The 18,198-nt window shown below is 38.9% G+C and overlaps 1 protein-coding gene across 13 annotated transcripts in view; it reads left to right on the top strand.

Moving 5' to 3' along the window:
• fryb (furry homolog b (Drosophila)) overlaps positions 1-18,198 on the top strand; it is an 87,847-nt gene that overhangs the window by 37,258 nt on the left and 32,391 nt on the right. For 9 of the 13 annotated variants that reach the window (XM_053686682.1, XM_053686679.1, XM_017489580.3 and 6 more), the window contains 21 exons: positions 976-1,074; positions 2,256-2,357; positions 5,294-5,397; positions 5,532-5,640; positions 5,826-5,912; positions 6,194-6,365; positions 7,642-7,774; positions 8,279-8,386; positions 8,774-9,008; positions 10,323-10,496; positions 10,819-10,905; positions 11,206-11,465; positions 11,883-12,072; positions 12,361-12,488; positions 12,980-13,037; positions 13,138-13,229; positions 13,331-13,503; positions 14,733-14,893; positions 15,396-15,506; positions 15,950-16,104; positions 16,307-16,406. In XM_053686682.1, coding sequence (XP_053542657.1) covers positions 976-1,074; positions 2,256-2,357; positions 5,294-5,397; positions 5,532-5,640; positions 5,826-5,912; positions 6,194-6,365; positions 7,642-7,774; positions 8,279-8,386; positions 8,774-9,008; positions 10,323-10,496; positions 10,819-10,905; positions 11,206-11,465; positions 11,883-12,072; positions 12,361-12,488; positions 12,980-13,037; positions 13,138-13,229; positions 13,331-13,503; positions 14,733-14,893; positions 15,396-15,506; positions 15,950-16,104; positions 16,307-16,406 — 2,838 coding nt within the window. The remainder of the gene's footprint in view (positions 1-975; positions 1,075-2,255; positions 2,358-5,293; positions 5,398-5,531; positions 5,641-5,825; positions 5,913-6,193; positions 6,366-7,641; positions 7,775-8,278; positions 8,387-8,773; positions 9,009-10,322; positions 10,497-10,818; positions 10,906-11,205; positions 11,466-11,882; positions 12,073-12,360; positions 12,489-12,979; positions 13,038-13,137; positions 13,230-13,330; positions 13,504-14,732; positions 14,894-15,395; positions 15,507-15,949; positions 16,105-16,306; positions 16,407-18,198) is intronic. The other 4 variants (XM_053686680.1, XM_017489586.3, XM_017489581.3 and 1 more) reach the window with 1 other exon arrangement.

Genomic DNA, 18,198 nt, shown 5'->3' with positions numbered 1-18,198 from the left:
TTTTTTTAAATAATAGAAAACACAGGTAAATAATATAAAAAAAAAAACATATAAAATAAAATAAAATACAATACAATACCTTAAGTCGAGCCAATATGTCTCTTCATAGTAACTTGTCATTTAAACTATTTGTCTATTCTCCAAAAATGTTTTTACTTTTTTAACATTTTTAAAATAGCCCATTCAATTTGAAATGTACATTTTGGTAATAAGTCTTAAGGATTTGATTATTCTCATTATAACATAATAGAATTAATTCATTTTAATTATATTTAATTCAATTAATTAAATTATATCAAATACTGTTGCAATCAAAATCATTAATTCATTTTTCTGCCCAGGTATTCAGGTATTTCATTAATTTTCTACCCCTAGCCAGTTCAAGTATTTTATGTGTTCCAGCTCAAGCACACCTGGTGCAACTAATGAATCCCTTGATTAGTTGCATCAGGTGTGCTTGAGACAACACCTGTTTTGCATATTTGTGCTGTTGTGAGGGATTCTATTCAGTGGATTGAATAATTTTGAAACTGGAGAAGTCATTATAAGTTGCATTTTCAGTTGAATTTGTGGAAACCAATTGAAGCATTTGTTCTGTTGAACTATTTCAGTTGCTTTTGTTTGATTTGTTCATTGCAAACAGCTGAAAGTCTGTAAATTTTGACAATAAACCTGATTTGCAATGGGGGTTGAATAATTTTGATGTATGTCAACTGTATATCAATAGCTCATTCTATTATATAAATTCTATTATATCAACGTGTTAAGATGTTTGTTTTATGAATAAAATATGTACTATCTCGTCACCCTCTCTGATAGTTGATATTGGGTTGTTAGGTTGTCATACTGTGAATTTTTTATACCATTCCACCCCTACTTCTGACGCCAAGACACACTGATTGGAAATATGATAATGTCGAACAGTAATCTCAGGGCTGTAAATTGAGAATGTCTTTGTGCTGCATCCCTGTTCAGAGCGTGAAGAATGAGGTAAATGTGCCATGTCTGCGGAACTTTGTGGAGAGTCTGTATGACACCACCCTGGACCTCTCTTCCAGGAAGAAGCATTCTCTGGTGAGTGATTCAGTCATCGCCTGTGCAAGGGGAATTGTCTCACATAACCCGTCTCATAGCTGGGATGTTTGCGGCTGCTGTCTTGCACAGCTTATTCTAGAGTTAGCTAACCACTGCACATAGAGAGGCCAAGCATTCCACATGAGCAGTTACACTATAGCTAATGGGGGTGAGTGTGAAAGATACGTCTGTCTGACTGATTTCCTTGTCATTAATTGTCAGCCTGATGTTCCATAAGTCATTCCCCTCACAGTAAATCTTTAATTAGAGCTGCCTTATCAGACAGAAAATGGGCTGTGGCGGGAAATAGTTATTTATAATGTCTCAGGCATTTTGCCGTCTGCTCATAAGGTTTAATTAATGGATTCTTTGAAAGGTGGATTTTTTTGCCAAGTCATTGTATTTAATCGTTTGAAACGGTAAGCTGACACTATAAATCATCAACTGGCTGAATACAGTATATATGCAGACCAACCAAAGTATTTCAATTGATTTTAAACATATGAAGAAAAGAAAAAAACTCACTGTAATTTAGCAACCCCAGTTTTCTAAATATGAACCATGTCAGCTTCTGAGGCAAATCTTCTCTTGTGACATGTATTATAACCAGTCATATACATTTATGTAATTTATTTAGCTAAAGAATGTATGAAGAGGATTGGACAGAGAACTATGCTCCTATTCTCCACTTAGTTCAAGTACACATATCTCATCTTTTCAGTCCATGTGCTAGTCAGGAGTGATAAAGTGAAACACCACTACGAAAGTGAACATAATCCTTTTAAATTCATCTGTATTGTTTACAGCCTTTAACTAATCACGTATGGTATTAAAGCATTAAAAGTGAACTGTTGTCAACATTCAGTAATTTTAATTGCTTATCCAGACTATAACTAACTGGACCTTCACTTATTTTAATTGAATACCACTTCTATAAATGGACATTCATGACAGCCGATTTTAAAATATTTTGTTAAATTCTCTCATCAACTGAAATTAAAAGTAAAAAAAACATCAAGCATTTGTTGTGAGCATTTTCTTACCCAACACTGGATTTTAGCCCTTAAGTCCTGGTTCACTTCGAATGAATATCCCTGAATGTCAAATGCATACTAAATAATCTCCAATATTCATGGGAATATGACATCTCACTAACTTCTCTGGATTTGTGTGTTTTCCAGGCTTTGTATCCGTTGGTAACATGTTTGCTGTGTGTCAGTCAGAAGCAAGTGTTCCTCAACAGATGGCATGTCTTCCTCAACAACTGCCTATCCAATCTCAAGGTGGAATTTGAAAACATACAAGCATAAAAAGCAAAGCATATCAATAACTTTTATATAAAGATAGATGAGCAGAATTAAACAATAAATAACTTTACGGCTCTGAATATTAGATGTGAAAATTCTACAGTGTAGCGGGTGTGTGAAGAGAGTGCTTAGTGGATGAACAGACAGGTCTTCCTCTTCATTTATTAGCTTTTTAATGTACCAGCTTACTTTCCAGCTATTTTTCTTAAACATTATTCACTATGTACAGCCCCATCCGAAACTAATTGAACGCCAAGGCCAATTCATTTGTTTTTTGCAAGCAAAAATATTGGAACATGTGACTGACAGGTGTTTCTTGTTACCCAGGTGTGTCCTGTTAGATTGATTGTTTAAATAATAAATAGCTATGAACGTCTATTCTTGGTTTTAGCCTCCAGTTTCACCTGTGAAGACTGCATTTGTTCTTAAAAAGATAAGCCAACATGAGGATCAGAGAGCTGTCTATGGAAGAAAAGCAAGCCATATTGAAGCTAAGAAAAGGGAGAATAATTTGAATCTGAGGGAGAATAAATCAAAGGCATTGCGTAAACATTGGGCATAGCCAATAAAACTATTTGGAATGTCCTGAAAAAGAAAGGCACCACTGGTGTACTGAGCAGCAAACAATGAATGGGTCAGCCAAGGAAAAAAACAACAGCTGATGGCAGAAACATTGTGAGAACTGTGAAGAAAAACCCAAAAACAACAGTCAGTGGCATCACCAACAGCCTCCACAGGGCAGGGGTGAAGGGATCACAATCCACTGTTCAAAGAAGACTTCAAGAGCAGAAATATAGAGGCCATACCAGAAGACGCAAACCACTCCTCAGCAGATCTGACAAAATCTGAAGCCAGATTGGAATTAGCAAAAAAATACAGAGATAATCCACAAAAGTTCTGGAACCAAATTAACCTCTACCAAAGTGATGGAAAGGCCAAAGTATGGAGAAAGAAAAGATCTGCTCATGATCCAAAACATAGAAGCTCATCTGTGAAACATGGTGGAGGTAGTGTCATGGTAGTGTCTCACTAATCTTTATGATGTAACTCATGATGGTAGCAGCAGAATGAATTCACTAGTTTATGCGAACATTTTATCTGCCAATTTTCAGAGAGATGCATCCAAATTAATTGGGAATAACTTCATCATGCAGTAAGACAATCATCCAAAACATGCTGCCAACTCAACAAAGAACTTTATCAAGAGGAAAAGGTGGAAGGTTTTAGACTGGCCAAGTCACTCACCAGATCTTAACCAAATTGAGCAGAACCAAAATAAACAACAACTGAAAGAGGCTGTGGTAAAAGCCTGGAAAAGCATCAGAAAAAAGAAATCAGCAATTTGATGATGTCAGTAGGTCACTGGCTTGATGCAGTTATTGCAAGCAAGGGATATTCAGCCAAATATTAAGTGTTATTTACTTTAATTTACTTCAAGAATATCTATTCCTATACATTTGCTCGCCTAAAAATTGGCTGGTATGATACAAAGGATTCTCTGTTTTATAATGTTTAACATATCTAGATGTAAATACCAGGAAATAAAAGCTGAAATCCTAAGCTCATCTCATATCCGTCTTTTGATCTCAAACCCTAATGATTTTGGTGTATAGCACTAACAAATGAATTGGCTTTAATGTTCCAGTAGTTATGGCAGGAACTGTACATAGTTATGAGAGTGAGAATGTATGCTCATCGCCACTTTATTAGGAACACATGTAAACCTGCTCATTCCTGCAATTATTCAATCAACCAATCATGTGGCAGCAGTGTAATTCATAACATTATACAGATACAGGTCAAGATGCAGGCTTCAGTTAATGTTCACATCAAACATCAGAATAGGGAAAAATGTGATCTCAGTGAGAGTTGGTGTCAGACAGGCTGTTTTAAGTATTTCAGAAGCTGCTGATCCCCTGGGAGAGTTTAAATTAAGAAAAAAACATCCAATGAGTGGCAGTTCTGCAGGCGGAAACATTGTGTTGATAAGCGAGGTCAGAGGAGAATAGCTAGACTGGTTTGAGCAGACAGGAGAACTACAGTAATGGATTTAACCACTCTTTAAAAACGTGGTGCACAGAAAAACATCTGAAAATTCAGAACACATCAAACCTTGAGGTGAATGGGCTACAATAGCAGAAGACCACATCAGGTTTCACCCTTGTCATCCAGGAACATCTGAACAATCTGAGACTACAGTGGGCACAGTTTGACCAAAACTGGACAGTTGTAGTTTGGACACATGATTGGCTGATTGGATAATTTCATGAACGAGAAGATTAATAGCTGTGTCCATTAATGTAGCTGTTTAGTGTATGCCGAAGGGTTCTGGGAATTAGAGCAGTTAACTAGTTTAGTTCTTCCTCATTCTTTACTGTTCGTTCAGTTGATTAAAGTATTATGAAGCAAATTCACAAACTGAGCAGGTATGTTAGAGCAGATAAAACACTGCACTGGAGAGATGAAACTCTTCAGTACTTAGCCAGAGAGGGTATTTTGCTGTACCGGGACTAAGAAAGAGAACGAAGGCGAGAGATAGAAAGAGCACAATGACGAATAAAATTTGTCGATTTGCAGGAATGCAGACCAGAAGAGCCTGGGGTGCTGAAGCTAAAGTTTAATCAATTTCTGACACTGTTTCTCTTTCTGTCTTTCATGTCACAGGTACCATTCTCTTTGAAGGGGCTGTCTGTTAGCTTGTAACACAGACAATGTCAGACCTGAGATCTAATAACAAAAAACTGAGATTATCAGTTATAATAAATGGGTGGATGGATTTGTAAACAACAACATTTTAGTATAAATAATATTTTAATATTTCAACAATCAAAATAAATAGAAAAATAACTATATTAAATATGATAAAATGACTGCATTGTCTTAATGTAATCTGTTTTTTGTTTTTTTTCCAGAACAAGGATCAGAAAATGGCCCGTGTAGCGCTGGAGTCATTGTATCGGCTACTGTGGGTCTATATGATCAGGATCAAGTGTGAGAGCAACACAGCCACACTGAGGTAATTATATTTACTCCTGATATAGGCGCATGCAGCTTCACATGCTGTCGATGACAGTTATAGTGATGATAAATTTTGATACCGGTAACAGTAATCAGTTGATGAAAGATGATTTTCTCCGACTTTCTCCTCAGCCGTCTGACCTCCATCATTTCCACGCTGTTCCCTAAGGGATCCAGAAGTGTTGTCCCTCGCGACATGCCTCTCAACATTTTCGTCAAAATAATCCAGTTTATTGCACAGGTGTGACTTGACATTTTACACATGCATGCATGTGCATTCAGCTCTTTCTGATCTCTGCTGCCCACCTGTTATACCTACAAGTACAACTGAATTTTCTTTGAGCAGTTCTGACTAACTGATCACAGTTCTGACATCTGATGATGCATTCAAGATAATTCTAACTCCTCTATCTCTTTCTGCAACAGGAAAGACTGGATTTTGCTATGAAGGAAATTATCTGTGACCTACTCAGTGTTGGCAAATCAGCTAAGGCATTTAGTCTTAATCCTGAGGTGACGTGTCATTTGTAATCTCCTCTTTCCAACTCGCTTAAGTTTTAGCATAATTAACGGCTCATAAATCAGTAACGATGAACACAAATGTATAAATCTATTATTGAGCAATAAATGTATGTATCATTTTCACAATGTTTCCTTTAGTAAGATTTCTAATGACCTGTTCATTCTATAATTTGTTCATGATATCATTTGGTTATTCGAGATTATTTTATAGTTTGTCAAAATAATGAAATACCTATCGAGAGGGTATCAGTGTGTGTACTTGTGTTATATAGAGAATGAACATTGCTTTGAGAGCATTCTTGGTCATAGCGGACAGCCTGCAACAGAAGGACGGCGAGCCGCCAATGCCTAACACTGGCGCTACACTGCCCTCAGGAAACACCCTGAAGAAAAAGAAGACCTACCTGAGCAAGACTCTCACAGAAGAGCAGGCTAAGCTCATTGGTGAGTGTTCAGCCCATATACAAGTACAATAGAGTGGTGGTTTGTATCTGTGCAAGTGGCTGTTGTGTAAACCTATATGGCCAAAAGTTTGGGGACACCTGACCATCACATCCATATCTGGTCCTTCCACAAACTGTTGTAACATTATTGGAAACACATAATTGTACAGAATGTCTTTGTGTGCTGTAGCATTACAGTTTCCCTTCACTGGAACTAAGAGGCCCAAATATGTTCTAGCATAACAATGCGCACAAAGTGATGTCCGTGAAGACAGGTTTTGCTGAGCTTCGAGTAGATCTTGAGAACTTACACCTTTGGGATGAATTGGAATGCTAACTGCACCCCAGGCCTCCACACCCGACATCAATGACACTATGGCAGCTGTGGCTCAGTTGGTAGAGCGGGTTGTCTACTAATTGCAGGGTTGGTGGTTCGAACCCCAGCCCACATGACTCCACATACTGAAGTGTCCTTGGGCACTGAACCCTAAGTTGCTCCCAATAGCCATGCATGTCAGCTCTGCTGTCATTGGTGTGTGAGTGTGTGCGTGAATGGGTGAATGTGAAAGCGCTTTGTAGAACCGCTAAGGTTAAAAGGCGTAGATAAGTGCAGACCATTTACCACTAATGCTATTGTGGCTGAATGGACAAATACCCACAACCATGCTCCGGAATCAAGATGGAGGTTAACTGAAGAGTGGGTGTTATACTTTTGCTGATATAACAGCAAAGAAGGGTCTGAATTTTTAATGGGATGTTCAAAAAGCACATATGGGTGTGATGATAAGATGTCCAAAAACTTTTGGTCTTATAGTGTAGAACTCTCTGAGACAGCATGATTAAGAAACCGTAAGAGGAACCAGACTCAGACAGGAACCCTTCCTTTTCTGTGTGACACTGGATACACTCCCGATGTAGATTATCCTGCCAGCAGCTTCACATCTGACCGCCTCACATGAGATTAAAAACTGGCCATTTTTTGTTTGGTCCCATGTGATTCCAGTCCCGATAGTTCGAATGGTCTTAAACCAGTGTAATATGACACACATACATCTATTATTTTGCACATCTATTGCACTATGCATCGATTGCATTTATTTATGTTCATCTTTAACATCTATAGACTAAAGAAGCATTGAAGCTGGAAATGGAATGTGTAATCTCTGTATGGCTGTACCGTTAGATGTATGCTTTGCTGTTGTTGGTTAATAAATTGAAGGGCTATAAATAAGGTGTATGTTTTTATAAGTTAACCGTGACTCTGTGTTCCCCTTTAGGTATGGCACTGTACTACTCGCAGGTGAGGAAGGCAATTGATAACATCCTGAGGCACCTGGATAAGGAGGTGGGCCGCTGTATGATGCTTACCAATGTGCAGATGCTCAACAAAGAGCCAGAGGACATGATCACGTAAGTTTCACCCATAGTCCTACGTGTCATTGCGGGTGTTATCACAAACATGGTATCTGATTGGTATAAACACAAAAAGATGACAATTACACCTAAGCCTAACATCAAAGTCTAAGCATAAACCAAACCTAAGCCTAAGTATATTCTGCAAACAACCTGATTGATAAAGATGACATGTGAATACACAGGTCAGATTGTCCTTTGTGGTTATATCAGAAGATTCCAACTTTTACAAGGTGCTATTTTGCAGCACATTGCAGTTGTGTGGGTGTTTTCCAGTGCTCTTGTTTCAGCCTGGCTGGATCAAGCTTCAGCTGAATGTCTTTTAAAAGTCAGAGTATCCCCTTTCATGGCCTGGTATTTACCTGTGTGTGAATGTGGGAGGAAATGTAGGAGACAAGGAAACTCACAACCAGTTATCATGAGTCATCTGTGGACTTCATCTCTCTCTCTCTCTCTCTCTCTCTCTCTCTCTCTCGCTCTCTCTCTGTCTCTCTGTTCCAGTGGTGAGAGGAAGCCAAAGATTGACCTGTTCAGGACGTGTGTGGCAGCCATTCCTCGCATCCTTCCAGACGGCATGTCAAAACCTGAACTTATTGACCTGCTAGCTAGGTGAGAGACCTTGAAACAATTGCTGCCAGTAAACAATATAGCAAAGATTTAATGCCTTGATAAAGTAATATGAGAAAGGAAATGATATGGGCAGATACAGGGGAAGCATAGAAAAAGAGACAGGTGAGTGAGCACCCAGCTTGGGGAACAGTTTGATAGAGATTTACTGAAATGACAGAACACTACAAGTAAATGTATTCAGAATATAACAGGCAATCTGGCCATTATTAACTTTATGGACGATCCGCTATAATTACCGTTATGATGAAAAAAGGTCATTTGACATCACACTGGTTCCATTGTGGTTCCTAATAATTTTCTCTTCTTCGTCGTCTTCTCCTTCTTCTTCTTCTTATTATTATGTCTTGTGTGTGTGATGTTGTTTAGGTTGACAGTCCACATGGACATTGAGCTTCGTCTAATTGCCCAGAACTCCCTCCAGAGTCTGTTGTTGGACTTCTCTGATTGGCGAGAGGACGTTCTGTTTGGTTACACAAACTTTCTGCTGCGGGAGGTACAGGACACACAGCAGGGGCTGCAGGACACTTCAGTAAAATTACTGCTGCAGCTGCTCACCCAGTGGAGACTGGCACTGCAGGCTCCAGGCAAGCGCTCAGCAGAGGTAATACTGCAATGATCCATGTTAACCTGTTAGAACAGTGGTTCTCACCCAGGGGTTGGTGGGGGTGTGGAGAGATCGGAAGGGGGTGCAAATTGTTTTAAGAAAAAACTCAGACAGGGCATCATTTGGGTACTAGGTGTACATTATTGCTTTTCAAATAGAATGTGCATGAATGAAAAAACCCACATTCTCTCTCCCTCTGTATTTTCTTTTTGATGAGGAGAGACAGAGCTTAGCCTGTCTTTTATCTAGCTGTCAGTGCTGACCAGTGTTCCCCACTTAGCAACTTTTCAGACCCCTTTAGCAACTTTTCTTTAAAAAAAATAAAATAATAATAAATAAATAAAAGGACCTAGTGACAAATCTAGAGACTTTTGGGACAAACCTTAGCAACTTTCCAAATGTCACCAGTACTGTCCTGCAAATGCGAGGTCTTGCTTTCCCACTGCACTCACACATCTCTCTGTGTCTGCTCTGTTCAGTGAGGGGCTGAGAGCCAGAGATTTAACAATGTTATGGACAATGAGATGCAGCCTTCATCCTAGTTTACATAATTCATATGCGAATGTTTTTAGAATGCAAGACGAATGCAATGCAACATGTTTTACATGTAAAATTGTACACGTTATTACAGCCTAGCTCTCTTGTTCAAAGTAGTTATAGTGTTCAGAACCATTTTTGATAATTCATGCTCCATACATGTCCTTTATATCGTTTTTTAAAAGTCATAAAAGTTATTTAAAAAAATCTTAAGTTATTAAAAGTAATTAAAAAATCTCTCTATCTATCTATCTATCTATCTATCTATCTATCTATCAAAAACAGATTATAGATCAGGTAGATAGATAGATAGATAGATAGATAGATAGATAGATAGATAGATAGATAGATAGATAGATAGATAAATTTTATATAGAATCATTATACCTGGTCTCCTCCAATATTGGGGTCTTTTTTTCTCTTTGAATAAATAGTCTACATGTTTTTAATGAATATATGCATCTTTCAAAATTGAATGCTATTATATAAGTTTTTTGTGTGTATCTGTTGTAAGTGCTAATATGTCAAAATGTATTTATACAGTACCCTCCAAAAGGCAATGCCAACACCGATTCTTTTGTTTTGTTTTGTTTTTTCTATACACCGAAGACATGTTTGAGATCAAAAGCTGAATATGAGACAATAGATCAGAATTACAACTTTCATTTTCTGATATGTACATTTCGATGTGTTCAACAAATTAGAACATAGCGCCACTCAATTTTTAAGTGAGCAAAAGTACTGGACTGTATGCTGATGAATGTGTATATTCAGGCTGGTGGGAGCTCCAGGTTGCCGGTTGAGCGCAGCCCCCACTCCACGGTGCTGCACGCTGTTGAGGGTTTGGCCCTGCTTCTGCTCTGTTCTTGCCAGACAAGCACACGCAAACTCGCTGTCACGGTGCTCCGAGAGATCCGCTTGCTCTTCACAGCCATTGGCCAGGCAGAGGTAACATTTGTGTCAACCTCATGATTATTTTGATACCTGATGATGATTTTTTTTTTAAAGTTTGTTTTGAATTCTTTTGCAGCAGAGCTATTAATGATGTGTGAGTCATGGGTGGGAAAACTATGAAACATTATTGGTTGCTGGACTCAACTAAGTGAGGTTGTAATTGAACGACTATATTGATTATTGTAACCAGATTAGTATATGCACAAAACAAGATCGTGTCTGATTCAGTAAGCACTCTAACTCTTATCATCATTAACTGGTCCTAGTTCTGCTGTAACATGAGTACTGGATTTGCCTTGTTTTTTTTTGCTTTCAGGACGATGATAAGCCAATGATCGAAGTGATGGACCAGCTCAGCCCTATAGTTCTAGACAGCTTTGTCCATGTGGCCGTGTCTGACTCAGTAAGCACTCTAATTTCACTCCACTGATAACACATATGCATTTATATGTGTTTACAGTAGCTTATTTCAACTCTGCAGTTTTGTTTCATATTCAGCGATAGATGTCATACTGTACTCACATGGACCTTACCTTGAGCACATACACTACCCGTCAAAAGTTTAGAGACACTCATTCTTTATTTTTATAAACACTTCTGCACTTGGACACTTCTGCTTTCAGCCACTCTAATGTGAATGTTTTTGTTGTTATGTTGTAGAATGATAAATGTCCTGCTCTCTTATGTCTTTTTGTGCCTTCAGGCCACTCTGCCACTGAGTCACCATGTGGACCTACAGTGGCTGGTGGAGTGGAATGCACGATTGGTCAACAGCCACTATGATGTTAAGAGCCCCTCTCATGTGTGGATTTTCGCCCAGTCAGTGAAGGACCCCTGGGTTTTGTGTCTCTATAGTTTTCTCCGGCAGGAGCACCTGCCAAAACACTGTCCCATGGCTCTGAGCTACGCCTGGCCATATGCCTTCACACGTCTGCAGCTGCTCATGCCCCTAGTGGACCCCAAGTGAGTTAAGAAACAATCAATAAGCAAATTTAAATGTAAACTTAAATACATTTTTATTCTGTTTTGATTAAGCAATCTGTACAGTTAAGCCAACATCTAATTCATGTCTAATTTAACAAAAAAATGTATACTAGCAAGAAGCCCATAGAACCAAGCTAAGAAAATTTATGTTGTTCTAATCTTTAACCTGTTAACACGTTCGTATGTGTTCGCAGAAGAATGTCCCACATTTGAATACATTGTTTTGTGTATGTCTTGTTTTGCAGGAATAAACCTGTTGATTCATCACATCCAAAATGTTGTTTATTATTTAACATGCTTTGTTAGAGACTAAGGGTTAGCAATAATTCAAGGAGAAAATTGAATTTAGGGAAATGAATTAAACTGACCATTAGTAATACCCATGTCCCCCTGCAGTAGTCCAGTGTACGCGAAAAAGACAAGCACAGCCGGACCCGCCGATAGCTACGTGACCCTGTGGAGGAACTACCTAATCCTGTGCCTGGGTGTAGCCAAGCCGAGTATCATGAGCCCAGGTCACCTGAGGGCTTCCACCCCTGAGATTATGGCTACCACTCCCGATGGCAGCATTACATATGATAACAAGGTAGATGCCCCACATGGTATGACTCTCCTCATGGTATTATCATGAACTCTAGTGAAAGTTGCATACCAGTGTGCACTGAGAGCAAAGGCCTCCAAGTGTAAGATTTGGCATTTTTTTGACATAACTCCTTGTTGAGCAGGAATTGAAAACATCCAAGGCATTAAAGACCATTCATTAAAGTCAAGTTATATCAAGACTCAATATACAGTACATCGATACATACATCAAATGTATAAGATCAAAAGGTTAGACAACTTGTGTGTGTCTGTGTGTGTATGTGTGTGTAAGCAGGTGATTGGAACTCCCTCAGTAGCCTGGCTCCTCAAGCAGTTGGTTCCCCTCATGCGGCTCGAGAGCATTGAGATCACAGAGTCTCTGGTGCTGGGCTTTGGCCGGACTAACTCCCTCGTCTTCAGGTAACACTCAAAACAGCTTCTAAGATGAAACACTCTGAGGAGTCCAAAGAACATAAGCATGTTAAACTGACACGGTTGCACTAGATTTATGTTGACTGATCAACTGAATTAGGGAAACAAATCTTTTAGGTAGATTTTTGTGTAGGAACTGCTTGTAAAGCATGTATTCACTTCAGCATTCATGCATGTTATTTACTCATAACACAGATTGCTATCATACCACTCTGGGCGTTTTGTCATTACTTTTGAACATAATGAACCATGACAGCACAGGCATTTTATCCTAGCAAAATATTTTTCAGTCTAAGTTATTTAACTTATGGAATGAATTCCATATCATTGAAGATATGAGAACAAATTTCAGTAATGTACACTTGTTAGATAATTGAAAATGAAAAAACAAGATATGCATTCATGAAATTAATGATGATGTGCATGCTAATATACTTTTTGGCTTTGTGTATCTTATTACTGCTGCTGTGTATGTTTAGGGAGCTAGTGGAGGAACTCCATCCACTCATGAAAGAAGCCTTAGAGCGACGACCAGAGGTAGGTTTGATTGAAATCTCATGTTTTAAAATGATATTTTTTTGCACGCGGGCAGTTGTTATGCTACATGTTCATATTAAATATTCTCTTCCCTCTGAAGAATAAGAAGCGTCGGGAAAGGAGAGATCTACTGAGGCTGCAGCTGCTCCGTATTTTTGAGCTGCTGGCTGACTCAGGAGTCATCAGTGACAGGTGGGCTGCACATACACACACTGAAGTTCTGCAATTTCTCATATTAAAGTTTCGGTTAAGGAACACAGATCTAACATTAAACAACACATTTCACTCTCCAGCACTAACGGGGCATTAGAGAGGGATTCTCTGGCTCTGGGTGCTCTTTTCCTGGAGTATGTGGATCTGACACGCATGCTCCTGGAGGCAGAAAACGATAAAGAGTTGGAGATCCTGAAGGATATCAGAGCTCATTTCAGCGGCATGGTGGCCAACCTCATCCAGTGTGTGCCAGGTATCTACAGTAACTATCTGTTCACCTGGTGTCCAGTGAGTCTGTGTTACTGAATTGGAGTAGATAGTCATTCTTTTATTGCTTAATTTATTCTTCTTTTAATTAGCATTTGGCAATCTTCATCTACACTGCTTTCTATTAAAAACTAATGTACCTCAAATATTCAGAATAATTTGCCCAGTAGTTTCAGCATTTTTTAACAGACATATTCAGTTCTCAAGATTCTGAATGAACTAATCCAGGTCAGAAAAACTATGGTTGAAAAGCCATAAAATTTATTAGTAGGGGCGCATGGTGGCTTAGTGGTTAGCACGTTCGCCTCACACCTCCGGGGTTCGATCCCTGCTGGGGCCGTTTGTACGGAGTTTGCATGTTCTCCCCATGCTGCGGGGGTTTCCTCAAGGTGCTCTGGTTTCCTCTTTGGATTGGATTCCTCCCCCAATCCAAAGACCTGCATGGTAAGCTGACTGACGTGTCTAAAGCATCCGTAGGGTATGAATGGGTGTGTGAGTGTGTATGTCCTTGTGCCCCATGCTTCCTGCAATAGGCTCCAGGTTCCCCCGTGACCCTGAGAAGGAGTAAGTGGTTGAAGATGGATGGATGGATTTCCCAGTAAAGATTCCTATCTAATACTTGAGGATATAAGCTAGGCTTCCTCCTGAACGAATGCCTTGGTATTGAACTCACCTGAAGAACAATCATATTATTTTTGTTATTATGTATTTCATTTATTTTATTTATAAATGTTCTTTGTTTTTTCTCTTTTTTTCTCCTTTTTTATGTGCCTGTATTCTGTCATATTAGAAATGGTAATAGTGTTAATCATAAAACAAAACTGTATGTTGAGTATAATAAATAAATAAATAAGTGTGCAGAGTTTGCATGTTCTCCCCGTGCTGCGGGGGTTTCCTCTGGGTACTCTGGTTTCGTCCCACAGTCCGAAGACATGCATGGTAGGCTGATTGGCATGTCTCAAGTGTCCGTAGTGTATGAATGGTGTATGTGATTGTGCCCTGCGATGGATTGGCACCCTGTCCAGGGTGTACCCCGTCTTGTGCCTGATGTTTCCTAGATCAATGAATACAGAGGACATTCTATGAATACAATATGTACATTCAGATTTAATGACTAAATAATAATAATAATAATAATAATAATAATAATAATAATATGTAAATTCAGATCAGAGGGTGTTTTTATATGCTGTACTCCTCTCTCTCTCCATCCAGTACACCATAGGCGATTCCTCTTTCCTCAGCAGAGTCTGCGCCATCATCTCTTCATTCTGTTCAGCCAATGGGCCGGTCCCTTCAGTGTCATGTTCACTCCACTGGACCGCTACAGTGATCGCAACCACCAGATCACACGCTACCAATACTGCGCTTTAAAGGTACAGCAAATTACCAAATCCCTGGTACTGCTAATATTATAAAGATGGTAGTGCAGGAGTGCTGTTTACCTATCCTAATCACTTAATTGTAAGAGTATGACTTGATATTTAGAGAAATGGTTTGAGTAGGGCATTGCCATGACAAATTTGGTTTGGTTGCAGGGAAGGCAAAGGCTTATCAATGAAATGAAATGAAATTCCTCACAGGCATATAAAAATTAGAAACAGTTCCTTAAAAGTCATTAGATCGCATCAGTGTGGTTAAATGAAGATACCGTGTGCTATAGTATGACATCGTACACTACTAGTACTGTATTAGTACAGTTCAATTAATGTACCTCAAATATAATAAAAATGGTCTTTTTGTGACATATTTATGACATTGTTAGTACACAGTGTAATTAACTATATGGTAGGTGAATGAGGGGGGAAAAAAAAGTGAATGTATTTAACCATGACATGTATCTAACACGGTGTGTCTATTTGTGTATTTTCCTCCCAGGCTATGTCTGCCGTGTTATGTTGTGGGCCAGTTTTTGATAATGTGGGTTTGTCCACTGATGGCTATCTCTACAAGTGGCTAGACAATATCCTTGGGTGCCATGATCTGCGGGTAAGATGTGTTTGCTATATTCTGTCTGAGAAATCATAGTCTAAAGCAATCGAAATCAGAAACAACAGTAAGGGATTATAGATTGAAGTAGTGATAAAAAAAAATTCATTTAAAAGAGCTAATGAATTGCATGCTCTTTTTTGAAACCATTTCAATTTAAAAATCGATGGCCTATTTAACCCATGCCATCTCTGTTTTTTTTATTCAATATGTTACTTTTAGACAAAAAAAAAAAAAAAAAAAACTCTGAACAAAATCTCTATAATTTAAATAAAGTCTTCCTTGTGTTGGAAAAATTATTTTAGTATTGATTTACTATTTCTAAAAACATTTAAAAAAAAAAAAAAAAAAAAAAGAAAGAAAAGAAAAGTCCTAAGAGTAAAATCAGTAAAAATTGTCTGTCTCTTAAGCTTTTATCCCATACACACTGTTTCATGCTACAGGTGCATCGACTGGGCTGTGAGGTGGTCATTCTGCTGCTGGAACTAAACCCAGATCAGTCAAATTTGTTTAACTGGGCAGTGGATCGCTGCTTCACTGGCTCCTACCAGCTGGCCTCAGGCTGTTTTAAGGCCATCGCCACAGTGTGTGGTAGCAGGTTGGAAAACTATAATGGCAGTATGCTAGGGTGTAAGGGTTCATATTTAGGATATTTATATTAATAGTAGACAATTAATATTATATAGGTGAGCACCCATATGATGTGGGATACATTGTTTTTATTATACACTTTTGGATTAATTTAGTATATTTTTCACAATGTAAAATCAGACCGGAAATCTTTATTTTTCTTTCTTCAGAAACTATCCATGTGACCTTGTTACCCTGCTGAACCTGGTGCTTTTTAAATCCTCTGACACCAGCAGAGAGATCTATGAGATCTCCATGCAGCTTATGCAGGTATAAGACAGGGATTTTCTTTAATAATAGTTTTGCAACATATAATACTTAACATAAAACATTAATATGAAATATTATGTGTGTGTGTGTGTGTGTATATATATATATATATATATATATATATATATATATATATATATATATATATATATATATATATATATATATATATATACAGTGAGGGAAAAAAGTATTTGATCCCCTGCTGATTTTGTACGTTTGCCCACGGACAAAGAAATGATCAGTCTATAATTTTAATGGTAGTTGTATTTGAACAGTGAGAGACAGAATAACAACAAAAAAATCCAGAAAAACACATGTCAAAAATGTTATAAATTAATTTGCATTTTAATGAGGGAAAAAAGTATTTGACCCCCTCTCAATCAGAAAGATTTCTGGCTCCCAGGTGTCTTTTATACAGGTAACGAGCTGAGATTAGGAGCACACTCTTAAAGGGAGTGCTCCTAATATCAGTTTGTTACCTGTATAAAAGACACCTGTCCACAGAAGCAATCAATCAATCAGATTCCAAACTCTCCACCATGGCCAAGACCAAAGAGCTCTCCAAGGATGTCAGGGACAAGACTGTAGACCTACACAAGTCTGGAATGGGCTACAAGATCATTGCCAAGCAGCTTGGTGAGAAGGGGACAACAGTTGGTGCGATTATTCGCAAATGGAAGAAGCACAAAAGAACTGTCAGTCTCCCTCGGCCTGGGGCTCCATGCAAGATCTCACCTCGTGGAGTTGCATTGATCATGAGAACAGTGAGGAATCAGCCCAGAACTACACGGGAGGATCTTGTGAATGATCTCAAGGCAGCTGGGACCATAGTCACCAAGAAAACAATTGGTAACACACTACGCCATGAAGGACTGAAATCCTGCAGCGCGCGCAAGGTCCGCTGCTCAAGAAAGCACATATACATGCCCATCTGAAGTTTGCCAATGAACATCTGAATGATTCAGAGGACAACTGGGTGAAAGTGTTGAGGTCAGATGAGACCAAAATGGAGCTCTTTGGCATCAACTCAACTCGCCGTGTTTGGAGGAGGAGGAATGCTGCCTATGACCCCTGGAACACCATCCCCACCGTCAAACATGGAGGTGGAAACATTATGCTTTGGGGGTTTTTTTCTGCTAAGAGGATAGGACAACTTCACCGCATCAAAGGGACGATGGACGGGGCCATGTACCGTCAAATCTTGGGTGAAAACCTCCTTCCCTCAGACAGGGCATTGAAAATGGGTCGTGGATGGATATTCCAGCATGACAATGACCCAAAACACACGGCCAAGGCAACAAAGGAGTGGCTCAAGAAGAAGCACATTAAGGTCCTGGAGTGACCTAGGCAGTCTCCAGACCTAAATCCCATAGAAAATCTGTGGAGAGAGCTGAAGGTTCGAGTTGCCAAACGTCAGCCTCGAAACCTTAATGATTTGGAGAAGATCTGCAAAGAGGAGTGGGACAAAATCCCTCCTGAGATGTGTGCAAACCTGGTGGCCAACTACAAGAAACGTCTGACCTCTGTGATTGCCAACGAGGGTTTTTAAACCAAGTACTAAGTCATGTTTTGCAGAGGGGTCAAATACTTATTTCCCTCATTAAAATGCAAATCAATTTATAACATTTTTGACGTGCGTTTTTCTGGATTTTTTTGTTGTTATTCTGTCTCTCACTGTTCAAATAAATCTACCATTAAAATTATAGACTGATCATTTCTTTGTCAGTGGGCAAACGTACAAAATCAGCAGGGGATCAAATACTTTTTTCCCCCACTGTATATATATAAA

The sequence above is a fragment of the Ictalurus punctatus genome, chromosome 16, assembly GCF_001660625.3.
Source record: "Ictalurus punctatus breed USDA103 chromosome 16, Coco_2.0, whole genome shotgun sequence".
Lineage (NCBI taxonomy): Eukaryota > Metazoa > Chordata > Actinopteri > Siluriformes > Ictaluridae > Ictalurus > Ictalurus punctatus.
This window is presented reverse-complemented; position numbering and strand designations above follow the sequence as displayed.